The sequence below is a fragment of the Pseudopipra pipra genome, chromosome 4 (genome assembly GCF_036250125.1).
Source record: "Pseudopipra pipra isolate bDixPip1 chromosome 4, bDixPip1.hap1, whole genome shotgun sequence".
Taxonomy (NCBI): domain Eukaryota; kingdom Metazoa; phylum Chordata; class Aves; order Passeriformes; family Pipridae; genus Pseudopipra; species Pseudopipra pipra.
The window spans coordinates 24,719,786-24,741,288 of NC_087552.1; the positions used below are offsets into that span (position 1 = coordinate 24,719,786).

The 21,503-nt window shown below is 43.5% G+C and overlaps 2 protein-coding genes and 1 long non-coding RNA gene across 4 annotated transcripts in view; 1 reads left to right on the forward strand and 2 right to left on the reverse strand.

Moving 5' to 3' along the window:
• Positions 1 to 1,355: 1,355 nt before the first annotated feature.
• Positions 1,356 to 11,688, reverse strand: LOC135412948 (alcohol dehydrogenase class-3). The gene is made up of 9 exons (XM_064651968.1): positions 11,569 to 11,688; positions 8,533 to 8,634; positions 7,476 to 7,617; positions 6,784 to 6,871; positions 5,763 to 5,982; positions 4,957 to 5,217; positions 4,085 to 4,220; positions 3,068 to 3,206; positions 1,356 to 1,650 (listed from the first exon to the last, which is right to left on the reverse strand). The coding sequence occupies exons 1-9, from the start codon at positions 11,578 to 11,580 to the stop codon at positions 1,626 to 1,628; spliced, it is 1,125 nt and encodes a 374-aa protein (XP_064508038.1). The 5' UTR covers positions 11,581 to 11,688; the 3' UTR covers positions 1,356 to 1,625.
• A 267-nt stretch (positions 11,689 to 11,955) lies between these two features.
• Positions 11,956 to 21,503, forward strand: part of LOC135412953 (uncharacterized) — a 60,070-nt gene continuing 50,522 nt past the window's right edge. Inside the window, exon 1 of the long non-coding RNA XR_010430044.1 lies at positions 11,956 to 12,563. This is a non-coding gene — a long non-coding RNA (uncharacterized LOC135412953). The remainder of the gene's footprint in view (positions 12,564 to 21,503) is intronic.
• On the reverse strand, positions 16,831 to 21,304 carry LOC135412941 (alcohol dehydrogenase 1). Of its 2 annotated transcripts, none has more exons than XM_064651961.1 (9): positions 21,138 to 21,304; positions 20,121 to 20,222; positions 19,522 to 19,663; positions 19,325 to 19,412; positions 18,988 to 19,207; positions 18,606 to 18,866; positions 18,155 to 18,290; positions 17,508 to 17,646; positions 16,831 to 17,075 (listed from the first exon to the last, which is right to left on the reverse strand). In XM_064651961.1, the coding sequence occupies exons 1-9, from the start codon at positions 21,153 to 21,155 to the stop codon at positions 17,051 to 17,053; spliced, it is 1,131 nt and encodes a 376-aa protein (XP_064508031.1). In that variant the 5' UTR covers positions 21,156 to 21,304; the 3' UTR covers positions 16,831 to 17,050. The 2 variants fall into 2 exon arrangements, with proteins under 2 accessions (XP_064508031.1, XP_064508030.1); XM_064651960.1 differs by having other exon boundaries at positions 18,988 to 19,249.

Here is a 21,503-nt window from a genome sequence, read left to right on the forward strand (position 1 = left end):
TACTCCTGCAGGAACAGCCTAACAGCAAGTAGCCTACTGAATTTTCTGATGTTCAGCCAGCCTTTCTGGAGCTACAAGGTACTGAGAATCAGTTCACTGCTGTGTTGGAGGGCTCACTTTCCTGGTACAAATCCACTTTTTATTTCTTCCTGATGTTCAAAATTGAATTCTTATGACATTCACGTTTGTTCTTTGCTGTCTGAAATGAAGTTAGAAATGCAGCTACCTCAACTATTTTCAGAATGCTCTAGGGATATCTTTTTAATGACAGATGGAAAAGATGTAATTTTCCCTGTTGTTGAACAGTGTCTTGTAGTTGTAAGTGGTGAGAGGAATTTCTTCTAATAAGATTATGGTTTGCATTCAGCATTCTGTGTAGCAGTTGTTTTCACCAGGCTTCTTAAACCATGAAACTTCTCTCTTAATCAGTGTCCTCGGTTCACTGAAAAACACTGAGTTTTTATGTATCTGACTTTTCTTTAACTGGCTGGTCTTTCTGCCTCTGCTTTGCAATCTGTTTTCTGCTGTTCCTCTATGTTTTTCTGGCTATAAGGCACTGCTTCCACATTTCAATACAAAGAAATTTATCCAGTCAGATCACTTCAACTAGAGTTAAGAAAACCTGCAACTCCAAAATTGAGCCTTAACTCCTACCGTCCAATGAACAGAAAAATCCCACAAAACCCTGAAGCCTTCATCACACAATGTTCTATACTGTTGTTCCCCCGCACCCGTTAAGAGCAGACTCTTGCTTTAACAGTAATATTTCCTGCTTCAGTGGCATGGGTCCTGTTTCTCACTGGAGGTGACAATTCCACACTGTTTGTTTTTGCAGTGTTGGCTGCAATGTTTGCATCATTTGCCAGTAACTTTAAAGAAATGGCAAAACTGCCCTACTGCAGTCTTGGAGGACACGACTAGAGTAGTCTATGCTATGATCTTTACAAGGGGCTTGCCAATGAGACAAATGGGAAATAAGGCAAAATATGGACCTCCCAAGTGAACATGGGTACCCCTGGACACTGAAGTCACACATCCAACCACACTCTGCTCTACGGTTGGCTTCAAGGTTGAGCTGGATGCTGCAATCTATTGTAGTCCTAGAATAGCCTCAGAAGCTTGAGAACTGCTGGAGTTCTGGCCACTTTCAGCACAGGTGCAGCAAAACAGTGCTGCTTCTCACCCCAGCTGTGCTCAGCAAACTGCCTTGTGCAGTGAATCCCACATCATTTGCTGTTGACTATGAAGAATGCTCTTCCTCTGTCATATACGCAATACACTGTAAAATCACTAGAGGAAAACAAGACACAACAATCGTAGTCAAACTGTTAATGCTCAATAATTCCAACACTGTGTTTAGAAATAAGCTTTTATTAAGCAGATTGAGTTAGCCACTATTGAATTTGAAGGAGTACAGAAATAGAAGTTCCACAGCCAAGACTGATTCTGTAATGCTATTCAGTGGTTAACAATTATTTATTATTTAATACTCAGAATGCTCACCCTAAAATACGTAGTCTTCCTAGTCCCAGTGAGTTTTCATTTGCTTGATTCCTCCTCTATCAAAAATTCCATTTTAAAAAGGCAGCTACCACGGTGCTGGTCAACTACATCCATGTTTGGCTCTAAAGTTTTAAGACAGTTCGAATGCTTGAAATGGAAAAGAAAAAGAAAAAAGTTACCAATAAGTCCATTTTCTCCCTATCTCTGCCTTCCCCTTCATTGCTGCCACATTTTAACTTCTGTCTTTTGTAAGAATGAAGTTATGCTTATGCTTATAATATTTATTAAAAATCCTGGTTAAAAATGGGTTTGTAATGCTTGTTATCAAAATGGATGCTTTTTCAAACTACAGGTCAGTTTTCAGTAGCTAGCCAAGAAGACTGATCAGGAACAGTAATATGTACAAGCATTCTCTCTTGGCTCCTTGGAAAATGTTAAATAACTTTCATTATTAATTTCCTAGGACATGCTCATGGAAGAATAAAGCACTGCAATGTCATAGAAGTTTGTAGTAGGGAAAGGGGAGCAACTGCTTGTGAAATTTTTGTAAAGGCAGCATTTGCAATTGCAACAAATGCAGTTATGTTAACTGATTTACCAAAAATAGGAATCATGAAATTAAGCAGATAAAATTACTATTTTTGAGAGAGTCATACACAATACATAAATATAGATTGAGATCAAGTACAAAGACTATGTTGGTTTCTGGAGATAATGCTCGTAACTATTTATCCATCTGCAGATGAACCTAAATATGGATAAACGTAGTTGCCTGCATTAGTGCAAACATATCCTCTGATCAGAATACCCTACTTTGCACTGCTTTTGCAGTTGATCAGTACTTGCACCATACACTGCTTTAAGTGCAGCAAGACTCATCACACGTCCAGCAGGTTTTTTAACCAGCAATAGGGTCACTCCAATATGTAATGGAGCTGGGCCTCACTAGGAAGGTTTATACAGCTATGGCCTAGGTCTGCAGTATGAACAGTCCAAATTGCCATTTATCTTAATAAAGGCAGGAACTCCTGTATGTGAAGTACAAACCCATCATATTAACCTTCTACCCCAGTTCAGACTAGAGGAAAAAAAAATTTACAATGTAGCATATTAAAAGATCATTCCAAGTGACTGACTGTGCTGGTAATCTACCCTAAGTAATTTGAAAAATATACTGAAATCTGCTACTTAATTAAAATAGACTAATAGCTTAATGACTAATAAAAATGTATTAGCGTGAAGCCTCCTTTATTCTCTTTACATTTCTTTTCGTGAGGAAGAATGTTCTAGGGACGTTGAAAGCGTGAGACTGACTTGTCCCCTTTATCAGCTTTACACAGGTGTGTATTTCCCTTATACACTGTTGCTTACTTTCTGCTCTCTGCCTGTGTTTGGCACGTGCCTGGAAGCTCAGAGAAAGTGTCCTTATCTCAGAATGAATGTGCATGGCGTATGTCTCACTTTAGCCTCGCTGTTTAAAACATGACAGTGGGCAGGGAACCTGTATTTTGACAGTGTCTCATCAAGAAACGTCTTCTACACCTTTCAATATTAGGAACATTACCTCTTTCCTGAATGCATCAGCTCAAAAGCCTCGTTAATTTTGTCAAAAGGCAGGGTGTGTGTCACAAACTCATCAACCTTGATCTTTTTGGACATGTAGTCAGTCACCAGTTTTGGCACATTGTCTACGCTCTTCCAGCCTGAAAGAAAGCAAGCATGCCTTGGTTTTTCCCCTTTCCATCCATCTCAGAAAATTAAAAATACAACTCTTACACAGGCATTTGTGTGATCAGTATAAAAAGAAACCGAGATGAGTGACATGTTAGTCCGTCCTGCCCCAGGAATGCAAGAGGTCTGGCAAAAGCACACCTTAGCCATATACAAGTGCACAGATCTTTCACCAGCTATTTCAGCATTCAACATAACAGCAGCCCTCACCTAGGAAAGCATACACTTGGCATCTCTATCAGCCCCCTGTATCTTTATAACTCAATTAAGTTTTGTATTACTTGAACAAAGAGCAGTGTAATAATTCCAAATTTGAATACTTTCATGAACTTCAGCAATTACTGAATCCCCAAGTTAGCAGCAGCTGTAAAAATCTCAATGTGGTTTTGGGTTGATAGCTAAAAATATGTATCAAGCACTTCTTGCTTTTTATTTTAAAGATCTTTATAGCACATTCTCATGTTATCCCCACAATTTGCTTAGTGGTTAAGCAACACAGACATACTGATGCAAGTTGCCATCTCCTCAAAGACTAGGTCCTTTCACTGGACTAAACTGAACCAAATCTTCACTTGGTGATAAAGCAGTCTCTGTATACCCCTCCTTTAATACTGAATAGCATATAGATATATTCTCTCTTTAGAATATGTGAGATATCATCAATGTGTTAATTTGTGCCCTGTCTGTAAGAATAACAGATTTTAAAAGTCTTTATCTTAGAAGTCAGTACATCATTTATGAATAGTCTGTCAGTAGTACATTTCTTGCACAAGCAAAAATGAGGTGGTGTGTTCTTCCCAGCTTTAACCCATAGGAGATTATTTTTATCCCCACACCAAAAGAGAGTTACCTCCAAATGCGGTCCCTTTCCATGTCCGCCCAGTAACCAGCTGGAATGGCCGTGTGGAGATCTCCTGGCCAGCAGCAGCTACTCCAACAATCACACTGACTCCCCAGCCTTTGTGGCAGGCTTCCAAGGCAGCCCTCTTCAAGAGGAGACAGGACAAAGCAGAGCATTTATTGCTAATGTCTGTGCTGCCTTGACAGGTTGCCCTTCCCTTCCGCCAGTTAATTAATCACACCAGTATTTAAGGAACAATAAATACACTGAAAATTACATTAAATTTTCCATTGGTTCAGATTCCTTATACTGTTAAAGGTACGCTTTGCACTTTTTATATCCCATCTGGCTTCCAAAGAAGTCACTCTGAACTCCCACTGAGAGCTGGGATGAACTGTAATCACAGACCATGTTACTGCAGTTGGAAATGCTGTTGTAATTCCTGAAAACACAGCCTTACATTCAGTAATACTTCTGCATTTCCAAAGGTGAAATTAAATCCTTGAGGAATGACGGAAATACTGAGCGGTCCCTGAGATTTTACTGTTCATTGTACAATATATTTTATGTGAGTTTTGTTAATTTTTGAACTGTCAACATACAAAAATTCAGGATTTCAAAGAAGTCCCATTAAGGAAAAAAGTTTGTAAGTTATGCCATTTTCAACCCAAGAAGTAGCAGCTGCTTTCATTACATAATTAGGATTGAACATAAGTTGTCCTTTTTAGTCACAGCAGTTATCATTACTACTTAAAAAAAATGTAATGCGAATGGCATGTTATCTGTAAGAAGAAAAGCAGCTCATTTTGCTATTTAGCTGAGCAGCCCAGTGGCAGCTGCCTAGTCCCTCCCTCTAGGCACTCCTGTCAGGCAGCACTCACCATGACTCCAACGTTGCCGATGCACTCAAACGAATAGTCCACACCACCGTCAGTCATCTCAACCAGCACCTCCTGTATGGGCTTCGTGGAGTCCTGAGGGCTGATGCACTCAGTAGCTCCAAACTCCTTGGCTTTGGCGTACTTATCCTTGTTAATGTCGATGCCAATGATCCGGGATGCTCCTGCTATTTTACAGCCCATAATAACTGCCAGCCCAACTCCTCCTAAACCAAAGACAGCACATGTAGAGCCAGGCTCCACCTAGAATAAGAACAGAGTCATGAGCAGCAGAAAAAAATCCATCCTTCCACGTGAGTGGGAAAGACAGGTTAAGAAGCCTGGGATAAAAGAAAAAAATGGAAGCAAATATATATGGCTATGAGACTTTACCACTTAGATAAGGAAAACTATATAGAAATTACATCCAAAAAGCTCTTTAGGTACTAAGCTTTTCTTTGTCCCCAAAGACTTAGCTCCCATAACCTGCCCTAGACTCAAGTACACTCACCTACCAGCTCTGTCTCACCCTGAGCTTCAAACTAGCATAATGACTTGCAGCAAGAGGAGGATGAATTGGAAAAGTAATTTATATATACATGGTGTCAAAAGGGATGCAAAATTCTCTACCTGTATTTCCTCAAAAGGGCATCGAGGTTCTTTTAACCTGATCTGGCCTCTATGGAGAAGTTAAAAATTCTTAGCTCAACTTCATCAGTTGAAGAGGAAGAAGAAACACAGATTTGGTACCTGATGTTTACAGTCCTAATCTAGTCCCTAAGCTATGTAACAACAACCACAGCCTTTACCTTAGCAGTGTTGACAGCAGCCCCATAGCCGGTGGAGATGCCACAACCCAGCAGGCACACTTTATCCAGAGGTGCTGCAGCATCTATCTTGGCTACTGAGATATCAGCCACCACAGTATACTCCGAGAAGGTGCTGGTCCCCATGAAGTGGTAAATCTGCTTTCCTTTGCAGGTGAATCTGCTGGTGCCATCAGGCATGACTCCTTTCCCTTGAGTAATTCTTAAGGCAAAGACAGGAAAGTGCACTCAGAGTTTTAAGCAGTAAATACTCTCACCAGACAGTATCCACTAAGCAGCAGAGAGGCAGATGCATACTTGCACCTTTATATTTTAACCATTTCAATAAAACTAGGAGTTTACAGAAATTAGATGCTAAACTCCTAAAACTTCATGTTGTTAATTCCTCCAAGGAAGAAGGAAGAAATAGAGTTTATTAACGTGCTGACCTTGTTAGCTACCAATGCTAACTGCTTGTGTCACGGTACCACACTGCCATCTTCCCCTACTTCAGTACCCTCCCCTTGAGTAGCACCTGTCAGTGATGTCACTAGGGCCTTTGTTTGGGTTTGTGAGACTTTTTCTTCAGAATAAGAGCTGGAAAATTATCTGGGAAGCAAGTGTTAAAGAAAAAAGCATTGTCTATATAATTTTGTACCGCTTGAAAGCTTTGGTGTTCACTACCAAGAGCTAAATTCCCTGAAGAGCTTCCCTTAAATATGGATTAAATATGGAGTCACAGCAGTTATGTTTTCAAAACTGTGGACAAAAGCTAGCGGTTTGCACCTTCACATACATGAAAACAGAGAAACAGATTTATGTAAGGGGAAGAAAAGAAAAAAAAATTAAGGAAGAATGAAAATAGTGCATAACTGACTCCTAAAAGACGTACTTTCCAAGTCATTAAATGATGCATCAACAGAATTATTCTTCAAAGAAAACTCCTGTCAATTACTATCAATAACTAAAACAGGTATACATTGAACAAATTGTGTGTCAAAAAAATAAAAAAAGCCATACAGACCTTATCTTCTGGCACAGGTTTGTTTTAGGATTTTTACAGAACTTGCACTCTCCACACTGGGGGATATATAGAGGGATAACAGTGTCCCCTGATAAAAAATATCATGTGAGTAGTTATTGAGTCAAGTAAGGCATTCTGAAAAAAATGAAGTTACTTGATGGTCATTATGTTTTTATGTGACTTTCTATTCACTTAAAACCTTTGTGTATTAAAAACTGTTTACAGTACACAATGATATCATTTACAGACTGTTAGATAAACCACTTCAATCATGTCTGAGCAGACAGCCTATCAGAAATTCATCATTCCAGAACAAATAGAAATGTTACGATAAATCAAAACAACCCCAAATCAACGTGAAAAACATGAATAAACACTTTAAGCCTTTTATTAAACCAACAGGTAAGAACTATCATTTGAAAAAAAAAAAAACCAAAACAGCCTTCTAACTACATATTGATATGATTTTGAGCAAGAAATTGATATGCTGGGCTCTTTCAAGCATTAAACCAAGAGCACATTGAATAGATTAGTGTTGTATCTCACAGACAAAGGAATCCACACAGGCATACACTGCAGAATAAAACATTAACTCCTGCAATACAGCATTTCAGTGGCCCAATTTGACAGTTGGCCTTGAAATAAAGTAACACTTTTAAGAAAGGCAGAAAACTTGTACGATATTTTCTTACCCTTCTTTACTTTTGTTACTCCTTCTCCAACACTCTCTACAATTCCTGCTCCTTCATGTCCCAAGATGACAGGGAAACATCCTTCGGGATCAGCACCACTCAGAGTATAGGCATCAGTGTGACAGACAGCAGTGGCAACTATCTGTGAAGAAATTTATAATCTTGAAGAACAGAACAGTAGCACAGATCTAAGTAATTCCACTTGGTCAGAAATTCAGAACAACAGCCAAGTCAAATTTACCAGTTCTGGCAGCACTGGTAATATGGCCAACATACCTTCAACTCTTGGCAAGGCACTTTTTCTTACTTTTAAGAAGACATGAGAGTACATTTTTATAATTTCCATCAATTAAATTCTGACATTGAAAGGGGTAAAAGATGACAAGTGGTTTCTTAACTCAGTACTCCATGTCATCTCAAAGTAGGTTAGCATCTCAGATTTGAATTAAGTTAGTCTCTTAAAGGTAAAATTACCAGGGAGACCACACAGAACTCTTAGTACTGCATTAATCCACTTTAAATAAAATAAATAAATCCATGGTCTTAAGCACCATGCAGAGACCCTTTCCACAGAAATAAGTTTCCTCTTAATGTATACTTTTTGGCAGATATAGGCTACTGGAAAATCCTGATGAAATCATAGACTTGGGTATTGGGAATCCAAGAGACTAATCACAGCTCAGCAGCCATAACTTATGGCCTGACTGAAGTAAAATCCAGCACGTTACACAGCTGTAACAACTCACAAGCTGCCGCCCTTCAAACAAGATCAAAGATGTTCCCAGTTCAGATGTTTGTGGGAGTGTGGTCTGTAACAACTGGAATTGATCCCCAAGGTTACCCATTATCTTTAGACCAGACTGTGAAGTGAGACCAGCAGAAATTAAAAGTGTTTTTCACAAACAGAAGATCTAAATACTATAATTTTCTTATTTGTAAGGCCAGCTGAGATACTAATTAACTAATGCTATCCAACATTTCTTCTGCTGGCAAACAAATTGTTCAGCTTTAATACTTAGTCTCCCAAAATACAATACATATAGCTAACAAATGATACCTTGATACGAACTTCATGAGCTTTTGGTGGAGCAACTTCCACCTCCTCAATAGAGAGAGGTTTACCTGCCCCCCAGGCAACAGCAGCCTTGCATTTAATAACCTAAAAGACAAAAACAACAACAAAAAATAGGACATCTGTTGTATGGTTCATTTAAAATAATTCTTGTTCAGCCAAGTGAGAAAATGAGAGAGACACTACTGACTTTTGGAAAGAGTCCCAGATCTGAAATTCATAATTTCAGCACAAAGGTTTAATTGCTCCACATTTGCTTTCAGGAAGCTAAATAATAATGAGCAAACCAAGATCTGAAATTTGGATGTCATTCTCTTACTGAACAAAAAATATAATAAGCCCAGGAGTGCTTAGGAGACACTCAAATACTGCAGTGAAGTGAGCAGTAGGAATGCAAAGATTATGCATAATAAATATATAATGCATAATAAATGTAATAATGCATAATAAAAATGTTGATTTAAAGTAAGAGACTGGCATTCATTTCATGTCTGTTCCTTAAGCACAGAGTGTTCGAAGTTAAGAAAGTTCATAAAGGAAACTAGAGGACACATAATGGTCCAAGACACACATCAAGAGTGAATTTCTTATGGTTTCCAAGTAGGATTTTGGCAAGGAGATGTGTGTGCATGCAGCAGAGCCCTGCAATAATCCGTAGGGACCAGAGAAACTTTGCTATAAGGCTCCTGTGAGCAAGTTACTGTGCACCAACAACTCTGCATGGATTTACTGTTAGCAAGTCTTCATCTGCTGCTCTTGGCACCTGCTGTGACAAATCCTGCTCTGCAACCATACCAAACATCTCAGGAAGATTCTGAAGCCCAACGGTGCAGAGCCTGGATGAAAGAGCAGAGCTTCTGGATTTGTAAACTCTGTTGACATGTACATATGCACAACTGACTGAGAAAATCAGCAGGCATTACAGATTCAGGAGCTAAAAGGATAAGCACCTGGAGTCCCCTTAGAGGTCGGTTTTACGAAGATGACTCCGGGTCTGTCCTTCAGGATGAAGTGGGCAGTGTATCAAATACTCTGAATTTTGCTTTCTGACAGGAACATCTTTCAGCAAATATGGTATTGTATAGCTTCTTAAATGACACACAGATGAGTTGTGAAATCAAATTCAAGACCTTATCTACATAAAACCTGACAAGGAATGCTGTCACAGACTAGACTGCTTTGGAATGCAATCTACTCCAGAATGGTGTGCACGTATTTTGGAATAATTCAGTTACAGCAGAGACTTGCACTGATTTTCTTCCAGTTAAACAAGGTCTAGGCCATGGCTATTGAAAATATGAAGCATTTCATAACATGCTCTATAAACCAATAGAAGAAAATTACATTTTGTGCATTCAAAATAGCTGTGGTGTTCCCAAGGAATCACAGAAAGGGGATTAATGCAAATTCCCAAGACCAAATATACAGTCACCCAGCCATTTTGAAATTTCACTGTCTGGAAGAAATAACAGTGCCAAGACCACCTGTTGCACTTGGCAGGTCTGATTCAGCACCTGTGATCAGGAGAAAATAATGGCTAGTCTATGACTTTCTGTTGTACTTTTGTCGTACAACAAACAATATGAGACTCTGCCAGAACCAGTTAAAATCCTCAGTGTACCTGTAACAGCAGAATTGCAGATGTTTACCTCGGCTTAAACTTGGTAAAATAAATACTGCAGGCCCTAAAAGCTTTGTAACAGAAAACAGGTATCCATTCCTACAGCCAGCAGGGTCTAGATTAGACACAAACACCCTTAACCTAGAAACATGAAATCTCCTTCTCCTGCTTTTTATTACCAGGGTAAATATTACAAAAATGCACAGACTGTGCCAAAGTAACCAACTGTGGAATCACAGTGTGAGCAATCGGTCATAATCTCTAAATCTACCAAAGATTTTGCCAGAAAATCTAAATTCAAAGCACAAAGTGCAAGAGGAGCCATCATTCGGTAAATCATTTACTGGTTTTCAATCCATCCCTCATCTTCCCCTCATTAAGTCATCATTTGTTCTTGCACAGGAGACTGCACATTCCTAAAACTGTTATTTCCACAAGCTTAGTTAAACGCGAAATTAAAGAGGGGAGGGAAAAGTGTCTCCTTACGGGATAAATTCTGATCCTCCTAAAACCAAGAGTACACATCTGGAAGCACATTTTCAAACAGTAACTTCTGGTTCAGAAACTTTTAAAGAAGTTGGCTTTTGAAACTGCAGTCAGTTCACACAGCCACAAAGGCCCCTGGACTATTCAGAGTGGATATCAGGAAAGCCCCATCTTCTGCCCTCTCATTATTCAAATCTCTCTGCTTTTGCTTTGCTGAAAATCTTGAAGCCAACAACTGGAAAAAAAACCCAAACCATCAACTTTTAGCAGTTCTTCATCTTCCCTATTAACACAGTAGTCCAGGAGCACAGCTGTTGAGTTGCCTGTAGCTACACACAGGATCAGCTCTCACTCGAGACGAAACGGAGCTGCCCTATCTGCTCCGAAACCACCGGGAGCGTCCGGCCAAGCGAGGCCACCCATCCCGCTCAGGCCTAGGGCAGCTGCAGGAATTAGGCGCAGGATTAGCAGTAGGTCTGGACTACCGCGCTGTTCGCAGAGCAATGCAGCGAACCTGCCAGGCAATGGCTTTCTGAGCAAGCACCCCCTCCTTCGACACAAGTCGGTCACATCTGCCCAAAGCCCACAAGAAACCGCGCCAAGCTCAAGGTCCTCTGCTTGTCCTTCCATCGCCGCGACCCTCACATCCACAAAACAGGCGGGGGCGGGAGCGCGGAGACACCGGGACACCCCCAGTGTCCCGGCTCCCGCTGGCGGCAGCGCCAGGGCGGGCAGGGCGGACAGAGCGGGCAGGGCCCGCACCCCCGGCCGAGGGCAGCCCCCCGGCACGGCCGGGCACCGGCAGGGAGGGCAGGGCAGGGCTCGCCTGCCTCATCCTGCCCTGCGCGGGAACCCCCGCGGGACCCCGGGCGACATTCCCACCACGGAACGCAGACCCGCGCAAGCCTCCTTACCCCGCTCGCCATCGCGCACCGCTCGGCCTCCCGCCGGAAGGGGAAAGGGAGCCCGCCTCCCTCTCTCCCGCCTCTCGCCCCGGGGCGGTCGAAGGAATTGGCCCCTCCCTCCCTCAGTTCGCTTCTTTCCTTCCTTCACTTCCTTACTTCTTTCCTTTTCCTTTTCCTTTTCCTTTTCCTTTTCCTTTTCCTTTTCCTTTTCCTTTTCCTTTTCCTTTTCCTTTTCCTTTTCCTTTTCCTTTTCCTTTTCCTTTTCCTTTTCCTCCTTTCTCCCTCCCTCCCTCCCTCCCTCCCTCGCAGGGCTGGAGCGCCCGCGGCCGGTCACATTCCCGTTGCAGTGCTTTTCTTCCCGCAGACCCCGGGAAGATCCGTGTGTTTCCTGACGGTGGCCGCAGTGTTGCATTGCGATGTGGCTGCTTTTGTGGCTTCTGGCGGCTGCACCAGCGTCTCACATCCTGGTCCCTTCAGTCTCACGGGATGTTGTTCTGCCTGTGAGGGAAGAGGCCCGTTGTCCTGGCTAATGAGCCTTGTCTGCAGATCCTGCCGGCACCAGGTTGCCCAGATTCTTCCCGAGTAACGGAAGGTCATGGACCCCTCCTGCACCATTCCCTGAGGAACTCAGCCGTGCGTGCATGTGCCTGCCTTGCCTCTGCGGGACAGTCCCACTCTGGAGATGCTTGGTACCTCCTGTATCTCACCTGGACACAGGTGGGAGCTGACTATATCTCCAGTGCAGGTCCTTTGCACCTAAATCTATTCTCAGCTGGCTAAACTGCAGAGGTGGAGGCTTTACTGGGCAGCAGTGTGTTTCCAAGTGTGTGAAGACAGCCCCTTTCCAGGCCAGGCTAAGGGATCTACAGTGAGATGGAAGTTTTGTCTGGGCCTCTTGACATTGCATCCACCAACCTTTGAAGCAAAGGGGCTATTTATACAAGATGGGATTGTTAAGCTCCTCACGCTGTTGTTTAATTTTCTGAAGAACCTTCTTTCTCCTGGTAGGGTAGGAAAGGCTTCTTGTGAGGCCTGCAGACGTGGCCATGTAAGATCAGGGGAATGGTTCTGCAATGGGCTCTTGGGATTTTACATGAGAGGTGCTGGTGCTTGAGGAATTGCAGAGTGTAACTAAGTCCCCCTCAGTAAGAAATGGAATTTTTATTTTCCAGTGACACACTAACAAAACTTAGCAAATACCACAGTTAGGCAATAGCAACAGCTTGGGAAAAATTAAACTTTAATAACATGACATAACTATAGCATTTAATAAATAACATAAAAATAACATGATGTTTAATAACATACCTAAAATTACAAACTAAATCTGTAGGCTCAGGAAAGCTGACACTTAGGTGGAATGTAATTTGGGCAATGAGAGTATTATTTAGGTTTTGCATACGGTGAAAGATGTTGAGAAGGAATGAAAGGATGTGTGATCAGGCTATTTATCCAGTGGCCTTCTTAAGGCTTCCAGTGGCTTCTTCAGTTTGTGTTCATGAGCTACCACCAAATCCTTGTTGTTGAAATCATAGCAGGCCTTGTCCATGTCCTTGGTTAAATACAGTTCTGCCAACCTCTCCTGTGAATTTTGTGCTCTTGGTCACACCTGGTTTGTCAGTGCTTCCAAAAAGTCTCCAAGCATTTTACGTTTAGCTGAACTCTGCAGGTGCTCTGCTTTTGTTAGTATCTTTGACATTCTGGAAATTGCAGGCACTGATTTTGGTAGGCATAGGGACAGATACATAAATCATAACTCCTTAATGCTCACTGTCCAATTTCAGCAATTAAAGGGGTTGCTTTTCATTTTTCTTTCCTTTGCAGTTTTGTAATGCTGCCTCCAGTGTTGCTGTGTACTACTGGAAGCCCCTGGACACAGGAAGTGGTTTTGCAAGTTTCTTTCTGTTCTCAGCACCATTCACTTAAATCAAGTTACCATTCTGTGCTCTTGACTGAACTATTTATGCTTTGTCATGTGTGTTTCAGGTTTATGTACATAAGTTCTGTAGGTGAGGGCTCCCAGTGCTGCTCTGGATTTTACACTGGGTTGGTTTTGGTGTTGTTCTAGCAGATGTTAGGTGCTAATTGGGAATATCAATTTGAATTGAGAAAAAAGGAGGGCTTAGAAGCACTGTGAGACCACATGTAGGAGAGAGGCCTGTTGTCTGTTTCTCAAAACCAGCATTTTGAATTCTGATTTAAGTTTCCTAGATTTTCCTGTGAAGTATCAGAGGATAATACTTGCATAGCATTAAAAAAAAAAAAAAGAAATTCTTTTCATTCTTCAAGTCAGCATAAATTTATTTTTGTAAAGTATAAATATAGCTGATTGAAAAAGAGAAACATTTAAAAAATCAAAATTATTTTAATTTAGAATTACAGAATAAATTAGACTGGAAAAGACCTCTGAGATCGTTGAGACCAACCTATGACTAAACACCACCCTGTCAACTAGACCATGGCACTACATGCCATGTCCAGTCTTTTCTTAAACACCTCCAGGGCTGGTGACTCCACTGCCTCCCTGGGCAGCCATTTCAATGTTTAATCACCATTTCTGTAAAGAAATTAATCCTAAAGTCCAACCTAAACCTCCCTTGATGCAGTGGGAGACTAAGTCCAAAAATGCTCAAATTTGGTTGATATTTTCTTGGATAATTCTTAGGTAATTAAAATACTCTGGTTTTGTAAACACAAATATAAATTTAAAATATTATCTGGTAATTCAAAAAATGGTTGGTTCCAAGGGAAAAACTTTAGGAATAATGTCGCTAATTAACCCTAGTATCATTCTGTATAATAGAGTAAAATAACATTTCAAAACAAAGGCCTATATTAATTAGACGAATTCAAAATAAGTGTGAAAATGACCATGACAGATTTGCAGTAAACACATGAAGCTGGGATACTGAAAGATTTTTAATATTTTAGATATGGACATAAGTAATTTGGGGAGTTTTGTGATTAAATATTCTCATTGAAAATCAAGTAGAACGCAAAAAAGGTGATCTAATATATGCTGATTCTCATATGTTAGCATTATACTAATGCAAGGAAAATTTGAAAGATAAAAAGGGGGAAAGGGTTATGCAGTAACACATCTGCTGGCTCGAGGCAAGGGCAGCTGAACAGCTTCCTTGTGGCGCCCGTTGTGTGGCAGCTGGGAGCAGAGCTTAGGAATGAGGGTGGCAGGGCGGCGTGCGGGGCTGGGAGCTGCCCGCTCGTGTGCCCTCACACCCCGCTGTGAGCGGGATAAACCTCGGCCACGGGTGTGTGCTACAGGAGGGGGCTCCAGCCGTGCAGAAATCCAGCTCTTCCAGCATGCTCAGAAGCCGGTGGGACAGCATGCCCAGACAGCAGGGACAGGTGGCCACCAGGTGGCCCCGCTATAGCGACAGAGCTCATGTAGCAACAGTGCAAAATAAGTGATAAAAGTGCAAGTTACAGTTGTCGTAAGGCAGAGTTATTTTATAGCGATCGAATTTTGTATCATCTAGTTTTAGCATTTTTTTCAAAAAAGGATTTTTGTTTTTGGTGCCGATCCTGCACAGATCTATTTATATGTGTTTATATTTATTACACAAACACTCGGCTAATTGATTACTTTTTTTGAGACTTTGTCACTCATAAAATTAAGACTCTGAAGATGCACGTGCAATGTTAGGGAAACATTGCTTATTGGAAGAAACTTCTTGTAGTGTTTTCTCAGTAGGTAAGTGCTAGAACTCCATTAATTAACATTTATTGATTTATTTTGGTGTTATCTCCTTACCTGCAGTCTTATAGTTTTATGTTTAAAAAGTAGTTAGGAGAATTATGGGTAGCTTATGTAATGGCAAAGCGATATGTGCAGTTATTATAATTTGGCAGACAGCATGGGATTTGTTAACCTTTGTGCGTTTATGATATGCTGTGTAATTGCTGATTGTGCTGAGGGGGTTCCAAAAGTTCAAAGGGCTATAGGCTGGGATAAGAGTTGCCCAAAAGAGGTCAAAAGGCATTATAGTGTTATGGGTCCAATATTCAGCACTGAAAGAAGGGTCCATTTGGCAGAATGACCGGCTTGGAGTGATAATCTTGTTCTCTGGGGAAGATTTTGCATAGTTGTACTGTAATATTCTATGGAAGTTGGTCCTGGAAATATATTAAAAGTACAACAGCATTTTCCAAAATGAAACCACATCCGTGTATGCATGTATAAGAGTTACACAATAATAAGAAAGTTATCTCCTGCTTTATATAATATACTTCAAATAGTATAGTGCTAGTTACTGTCCCTTATTTCTTTTCAATGCTAACCATCCCATATTTGTGTGAGCTGCACTTTGTTAAATACACATTCATTCTTAATACAAATTTATTAAATATTAAATAATTTTGTTAAATAGTAAGACCAGCCAAAAATAAGGTTTAAGTTCAAGTGAGAATCTTCAAAAATTGAGATCAATCCTTAAAAAACAAGGACAGTTTGATTGCTGCAACAAAGAATATCAACCATGTGAAAGTTTGTTTTAAAGAAAAGAAAAAAGCCCAACCCACAAACACAAACCAGCGGTGATAAGGAACCTGGATATATGTAGTATTCACTTATACTCTCTAGATGTTCCTGTTCCATTAGGGCTTTGGGCAATCCTATTGCTGTGGGCTGTTTATCAGCTTAGTGGCACTGCTCTCCTTTGGCAGGCCTTGAAAGTGTTAGTTTAATTGGTTGGCTCTGTAGCTTTTTTGGAATCCCCATAGAAACTGACCTCATGCGGAAGAGAAATTTGGGAAAGTTTTCTTCCCTTGCTTTTTGCTAAACTGCCCTTCATAGAGATAAATTCATATTAAAGGAGAGTATGACAGGAACATTTGTCCAGCAAAGGGCCATAAAGGTGATTAGTGGTCGGGAGTATCTCTCCTATTAGAAAAGGCTGGAAGGTGCTGGAGTGACAGGTTTGGTGTGGGGATCACTTCAAGTAGCAGAACACACTGGGGTCCTGTGAGCGAGACCAGAGAGCGGCAGCAGCAGCAGCAGGAGCGGTGATTTACCTGCTGGACTTTTGGTTGAGGCTGCAGCATTCACCCAGCTGAGATGGGGACAGAGAGGTGTCCCAGAGCTGGGGACTGAGCTGTCTGAGGTGGGTGAAGGTGGGGGGCAGTGGCAGTGGAGGGGCAAAGGCAGCTGCTCACTGCTGAGACCAGGGGTGTGGTGGAAGGGCCTGCGGGATGAGGAGGAGCTCCTCGTGCCCCGTGGGACCTCTGTTGATTGAGTGCACTGCATGGGACGAGTTTGACTGAAACCCTTTATTGGTAAAAGCATTTTGTCAGAAGAGGGATGCTTCTGGGTCTTGCCTGGGCACAGGAGGACCAGCAGCAACACCAGCATAGGCGAGTTCCTTATTGTCGTCTCCTTGTGCCCCACCAGGTGAGGGGCTGGCTGAGAAGGGGCTGGGCCAGGAGAGCATCTGCTGGGCTGGTGCCTCCTCTCAGCTTTCCATGGCTGTGTCCCTCAGAAGAGCAGGACGCTGCGAATACTGAAAAGTGGAAGGGAAGGGAGGGTTTACTGGTGCTGCAGTTCAGGAGCAGGCAGCGGGGTCGGCAGGTGTGCCTGGGGACCGGCTGCCTTCTTTCCCTCCAGCCTCTTCCTCACTCAGCTGCATGACACGTGCAGCAGTGGGGGAGCCTTCAAATCTCTGCTGAAGGGAACCCCTCAGATGATAAGGCCACAGGATCTTGGTTGAGCTGAACCATGAGCTGCAGGGTTCCCTGTGCTGAACGTGGGCTCTTCCCTCTGCGTTATGGCAGATTGTCCCCACACCTGGCTCTGGGCCCTGCTTCCTCAAAAGACTCAGGTGCTTTTTGAGAAGACAGTGTTGTGTGCTCTGCCTGCCAGAGCATTTGGGCTGTTTGACTTTTAGGAGGAGGTGCTGTTTGCTGTGCCTCGCTCCTGCTAGTCAGGGTCTCACCTTTTTCCTGCCCGCAACAACTCAAATCCCTCGTTCACTTTAGCGAAGGGCAGCGTGTGCGTGATCAGCAAGTCTGAATTGAATTTCTTCTCCAAATAGCTGGAAACTAGTTTGGGCATACAATCTCTCGTCTTCCAGCCTAGAAAGAAGAGCAAGCAGCTGAAGTGAATGATGGGAGAAATGCAGTTTTGGGAAGGGAGTGTTACTGTGAGGGTCAGGACTGAGGGACCAGTACCGGTGCCACTCTCTTGTGAGATATTCTCTTCTCTGTGGGAGAAGTGGGATACTGGAGACCACTCTGTGTGTTGTATTTGATGAACGAGTTACAGGTTTATTGGCATGTTTAATGCTAATGATCAATACAGTGGAAATGCAGTGCTCCTCTTTAGTTGTTTTCCTTTTGAAAACCCTCTCAAAGACACTTCCTGAGACATTGCCAAGCCTGAAATAGCCATTATGACCAAGAGCTTTACTGAGTAATGACTGTGAGGAAAAGTATCTTTTGCCCTGTATCTGAGGACATTACTCAGATGGGAAATATAATTGGCAAGGGCAGAGTTATTCATGTGCACTTGTGGTACCTGTGCCATGGGCATTAGGAAATTACCAAGGTTGAAATTTCTAAAATTTTCTATTAATTTTCATACCCCCAACCAGGGTCCCCTTCCATGTACGCCCAGTCAGCAGAAGCATAGGATCAAGGGAAATCTTTGAACCAGCATCCAGTTCCCCAATCATCACACAGATGCCAGTGTTCATATTGCAGGAGGCCAGGGCAGCAATCTGATGGGACAGGGAGATGAGTTAGAGAAAGCACTGGCGAGTTGGTCAGGAAAGTGTTCTTTCTGAGCTGTCTTCTGCCCCTCCCTGCTCATCTGAAAACACATCCTCCCTTATGCAGGAGACATGGATAGTTTGTGGCCACTTTTAAGAGCCATACATCGTTTTCTTCCCAAGCCAACAGACTGCCTTTGTCTCACAAAGGTGTGCCCAGCAGTGCAGGCAGCAGGCAAGGAATTTCCCACTGGAGTGAATTTTTCCCTGATGGCAGCCTGTGAATGATCTGAGAGGGAAGACACGTGCCAAAATGCCACCTACCATGGTTTCTTTGAGGCCAATGGCCTCAAAGGAGTAGTCCACACCCTGTCCTGTCATCTCAGTGAGCACCTCCTGGATGGGCTTCTGGCAGTCTCGAGGGTTGATGCAGTCGGTGGCTCCCAGCTGCTTGGCCTTGGCAAACTTGTCCTTGTTGATATCCACGGCAATGATGCGGGAAGCTCCAGCTGCCTTGCAGCCCATGACAACAGAGAGGCCAACTCCTCCGAGGCCGAAGATGGCACAGGTGGAGCCTGGCTTTACCTGCAAAGCACAGGTAAAGACCCTGTGAGTCTCAGGCATGAGAAGGAGGAGGAGGAGGAGGAGAGGGGTTGGTGAGAGTGTGAGGGCAGCCTTGGGGTGCTTGACACGCCTGAACACCAACCTTGGCAGTGTTGATGGCAGCCCCATAGCCTGTGGAAAACCCACAGCCGAGCAAGCAGACTTTGTCCAGAGGTGCTGCAGGATCTATCTTGGCAACGGCGTACTCTGGGACCACGGTGTATTCTGCAAAGGTGCTGACCCACATGTAGTGGTGGATCTGCTTCCCTTTGCAAGTGAACCGGGTGGTCTTGTCAGGCAGCAGGTTTTGTGGTTCAGAGAAACTGTAGGGAGGTGCAAACATTTGTATTTCATTGACTAAAGCACTGATGGGGGGTTGTCAGACTTGTTGTCAGACAGCCAACCCCATGTAGGTGTAGGGGAAGGTGAAGCAAACTCACTGGGATTTCAAGCAGTAATTGGATTCAGGATTCAGACAGAAGCTGCATTCCCCACACTGAGGATGGCAAAGGGGGATTACTTTGTCGCCTAGAATAATGCACATCCCTTGTTAGGTGCCCCTCTCCAGGCAGGCTCTGTGGGTGCTGCCTGTTGGAGAGCTGAATCCTGGGCATGTGTTTGTGTGTGTGCCAGTTACCTGGTTTCACAGAGGTCACTCCTTCTCCAATGCTTTCCACGATTCCAGCTCCTTCGTGGCCTGGGATAACTGGGAATTCCGCATTGGGAAAGCAGCCTTGCAAGAGGTGTTCATCCGTGCGACAGATGCCTGTGGCCACAAGCTGTTTGTAGAGGAAAGTGTTGGTGACCTGGCCTCTGACTTACTCAGTTTGTGGAAGTAATTTTCCCCGGGGTGCTATGGTGCCCCCACAGTCAGTGCTGACACTCCATGACAGCACGCTATGCCTGGGCTGGGCTTTCCCCTTCTCCTCACGCTGAATGCTCCATGTGGCTTTCCTCTGGACTGAGCTGGAGGTGGGACTGGAGAGGAGGCCACAGTGAGGATCAAAGGGGTCAGTCCAGCAGAGCATGGGCTGGAGATGACAATTCCTCTGAGACAGCTTAGGCAAGGACTAGTCTGAAACAGAGGCCCTGGCAGATGGTGCCTTTGAGCTAAGGCAGCTCTGGACAATTAAAGCCTACTGGCAGACACAGATCCCTGAGTTATATCCAAGGTATAGCCACAAGAAGAGCAATTCCCACAAGGGTGAAGAAGAAGTAATTGAAATGTGTTTTTACCTTGATCCGGACTTCACCTGCCTTTGGAGGTGCAACCTCCACCTCCTCAATGGAGAGTGGGTGTCCTGCAGCCCAGGCAACAGCAGCTCTGCATCTGATAACCTGGAAGCAACCGAGAGGATTACGCTGCATGGGAACATTTTCCTTTAGTGCACACTTGGGGACAGTCATCCTGCAAGCATCTAAACCAGAGGTGGACAAACTTGGTAGTGCTCAGCTTCCCCTGAAGCCAAGTGATACTCAGTAAACACTGGCCTAGTTTAGGGTCTGAGGAAACACCATTTGTGCTTTGTCACGCAAAGAGTATCAGGTATAACCTTGGAAAATGATTGGGGTTTTATGGCTTCAGGGGATTTTTCCTAACATTGTCATATGTTAATGGACAGATTGTGCTCCCATGGTGACTGTGGACCTTACCTAGAGGCAATGCCACTAAGAGTTTTTATGTCAGCCTTGTAAGACACTGGGCTGAAGGTAACTGAGAGGGGTTACGGAATGGTCCCCATCTGGTTGACAACTGGACCATTTTGCCCTTGCCAAAAAGGATGATTTGTGTGTGACATTGCTCAAACCCTGCTCAACCAATCAACCCAAAGCTGGTTTGACATCAGCTAAATGGAGCTTGAAGCTTGGAAAATGTATCGTCGTGGACAAGGCTGAATGCAGGAGATGAGTGGGTGCAAGATGGAACCACTGAAGAGCTACATTTCCTGCCAAAGCAAGGGCACAGAGTGGGATTGAGCAGGAGGGTTTTTCCAGAGCAGTACAAATCCGTATTTTCATTCCTGAGCTGGTGGACGGGACAGAGGAGAAAGGCACTACCTAATGCAGGTACTGACAGGTGCAGTTGTAGGAAAGCAGAAGCTCATGGAATTCAAAGGGGTTTGGAAGAGCTGGGGGAGTAAGGTGGGAGGAGAGAGGGCATGCAGTAGCAGTGCACAGGCTGAGCCATTTGCAGAGTATTTCCCCAAGAGCAGGGCAGCTCAGAAAGGAAGATGGAAAAGGCATTGTCCTTACTTTTCCTGAAGTGGCCATGTGGTCTTAGCAGAGGTGTTCCCGTTGCTGTATCGGTCTGGAGGGAAGCTGCTGCCTGTCTGGTCGAAGCTCTGTGTTGTGAAATCCCCCAGCTGTGGAATTGGAGCAGTCTTGTTGTGGAACAGTCACCTGGGAGCAGGGAGCTGTGGTTAATCTGTATCAGATGCTGGATGATAAGGAGGGAAGTGAGTGCTGAGGGGAGGAGCTGGATAGACTGAGAAGTTCTCTAGGGAGGTTTTCATCAGTGACTCTGCCCTTGGGCGATTCCCTGCCCTCCCTGCCTGAAAGACATAGAAAGATCAGGAAGATTATTTTTCCCTCCAGTTGCTTTCAGGCAGGTGTGGAGGG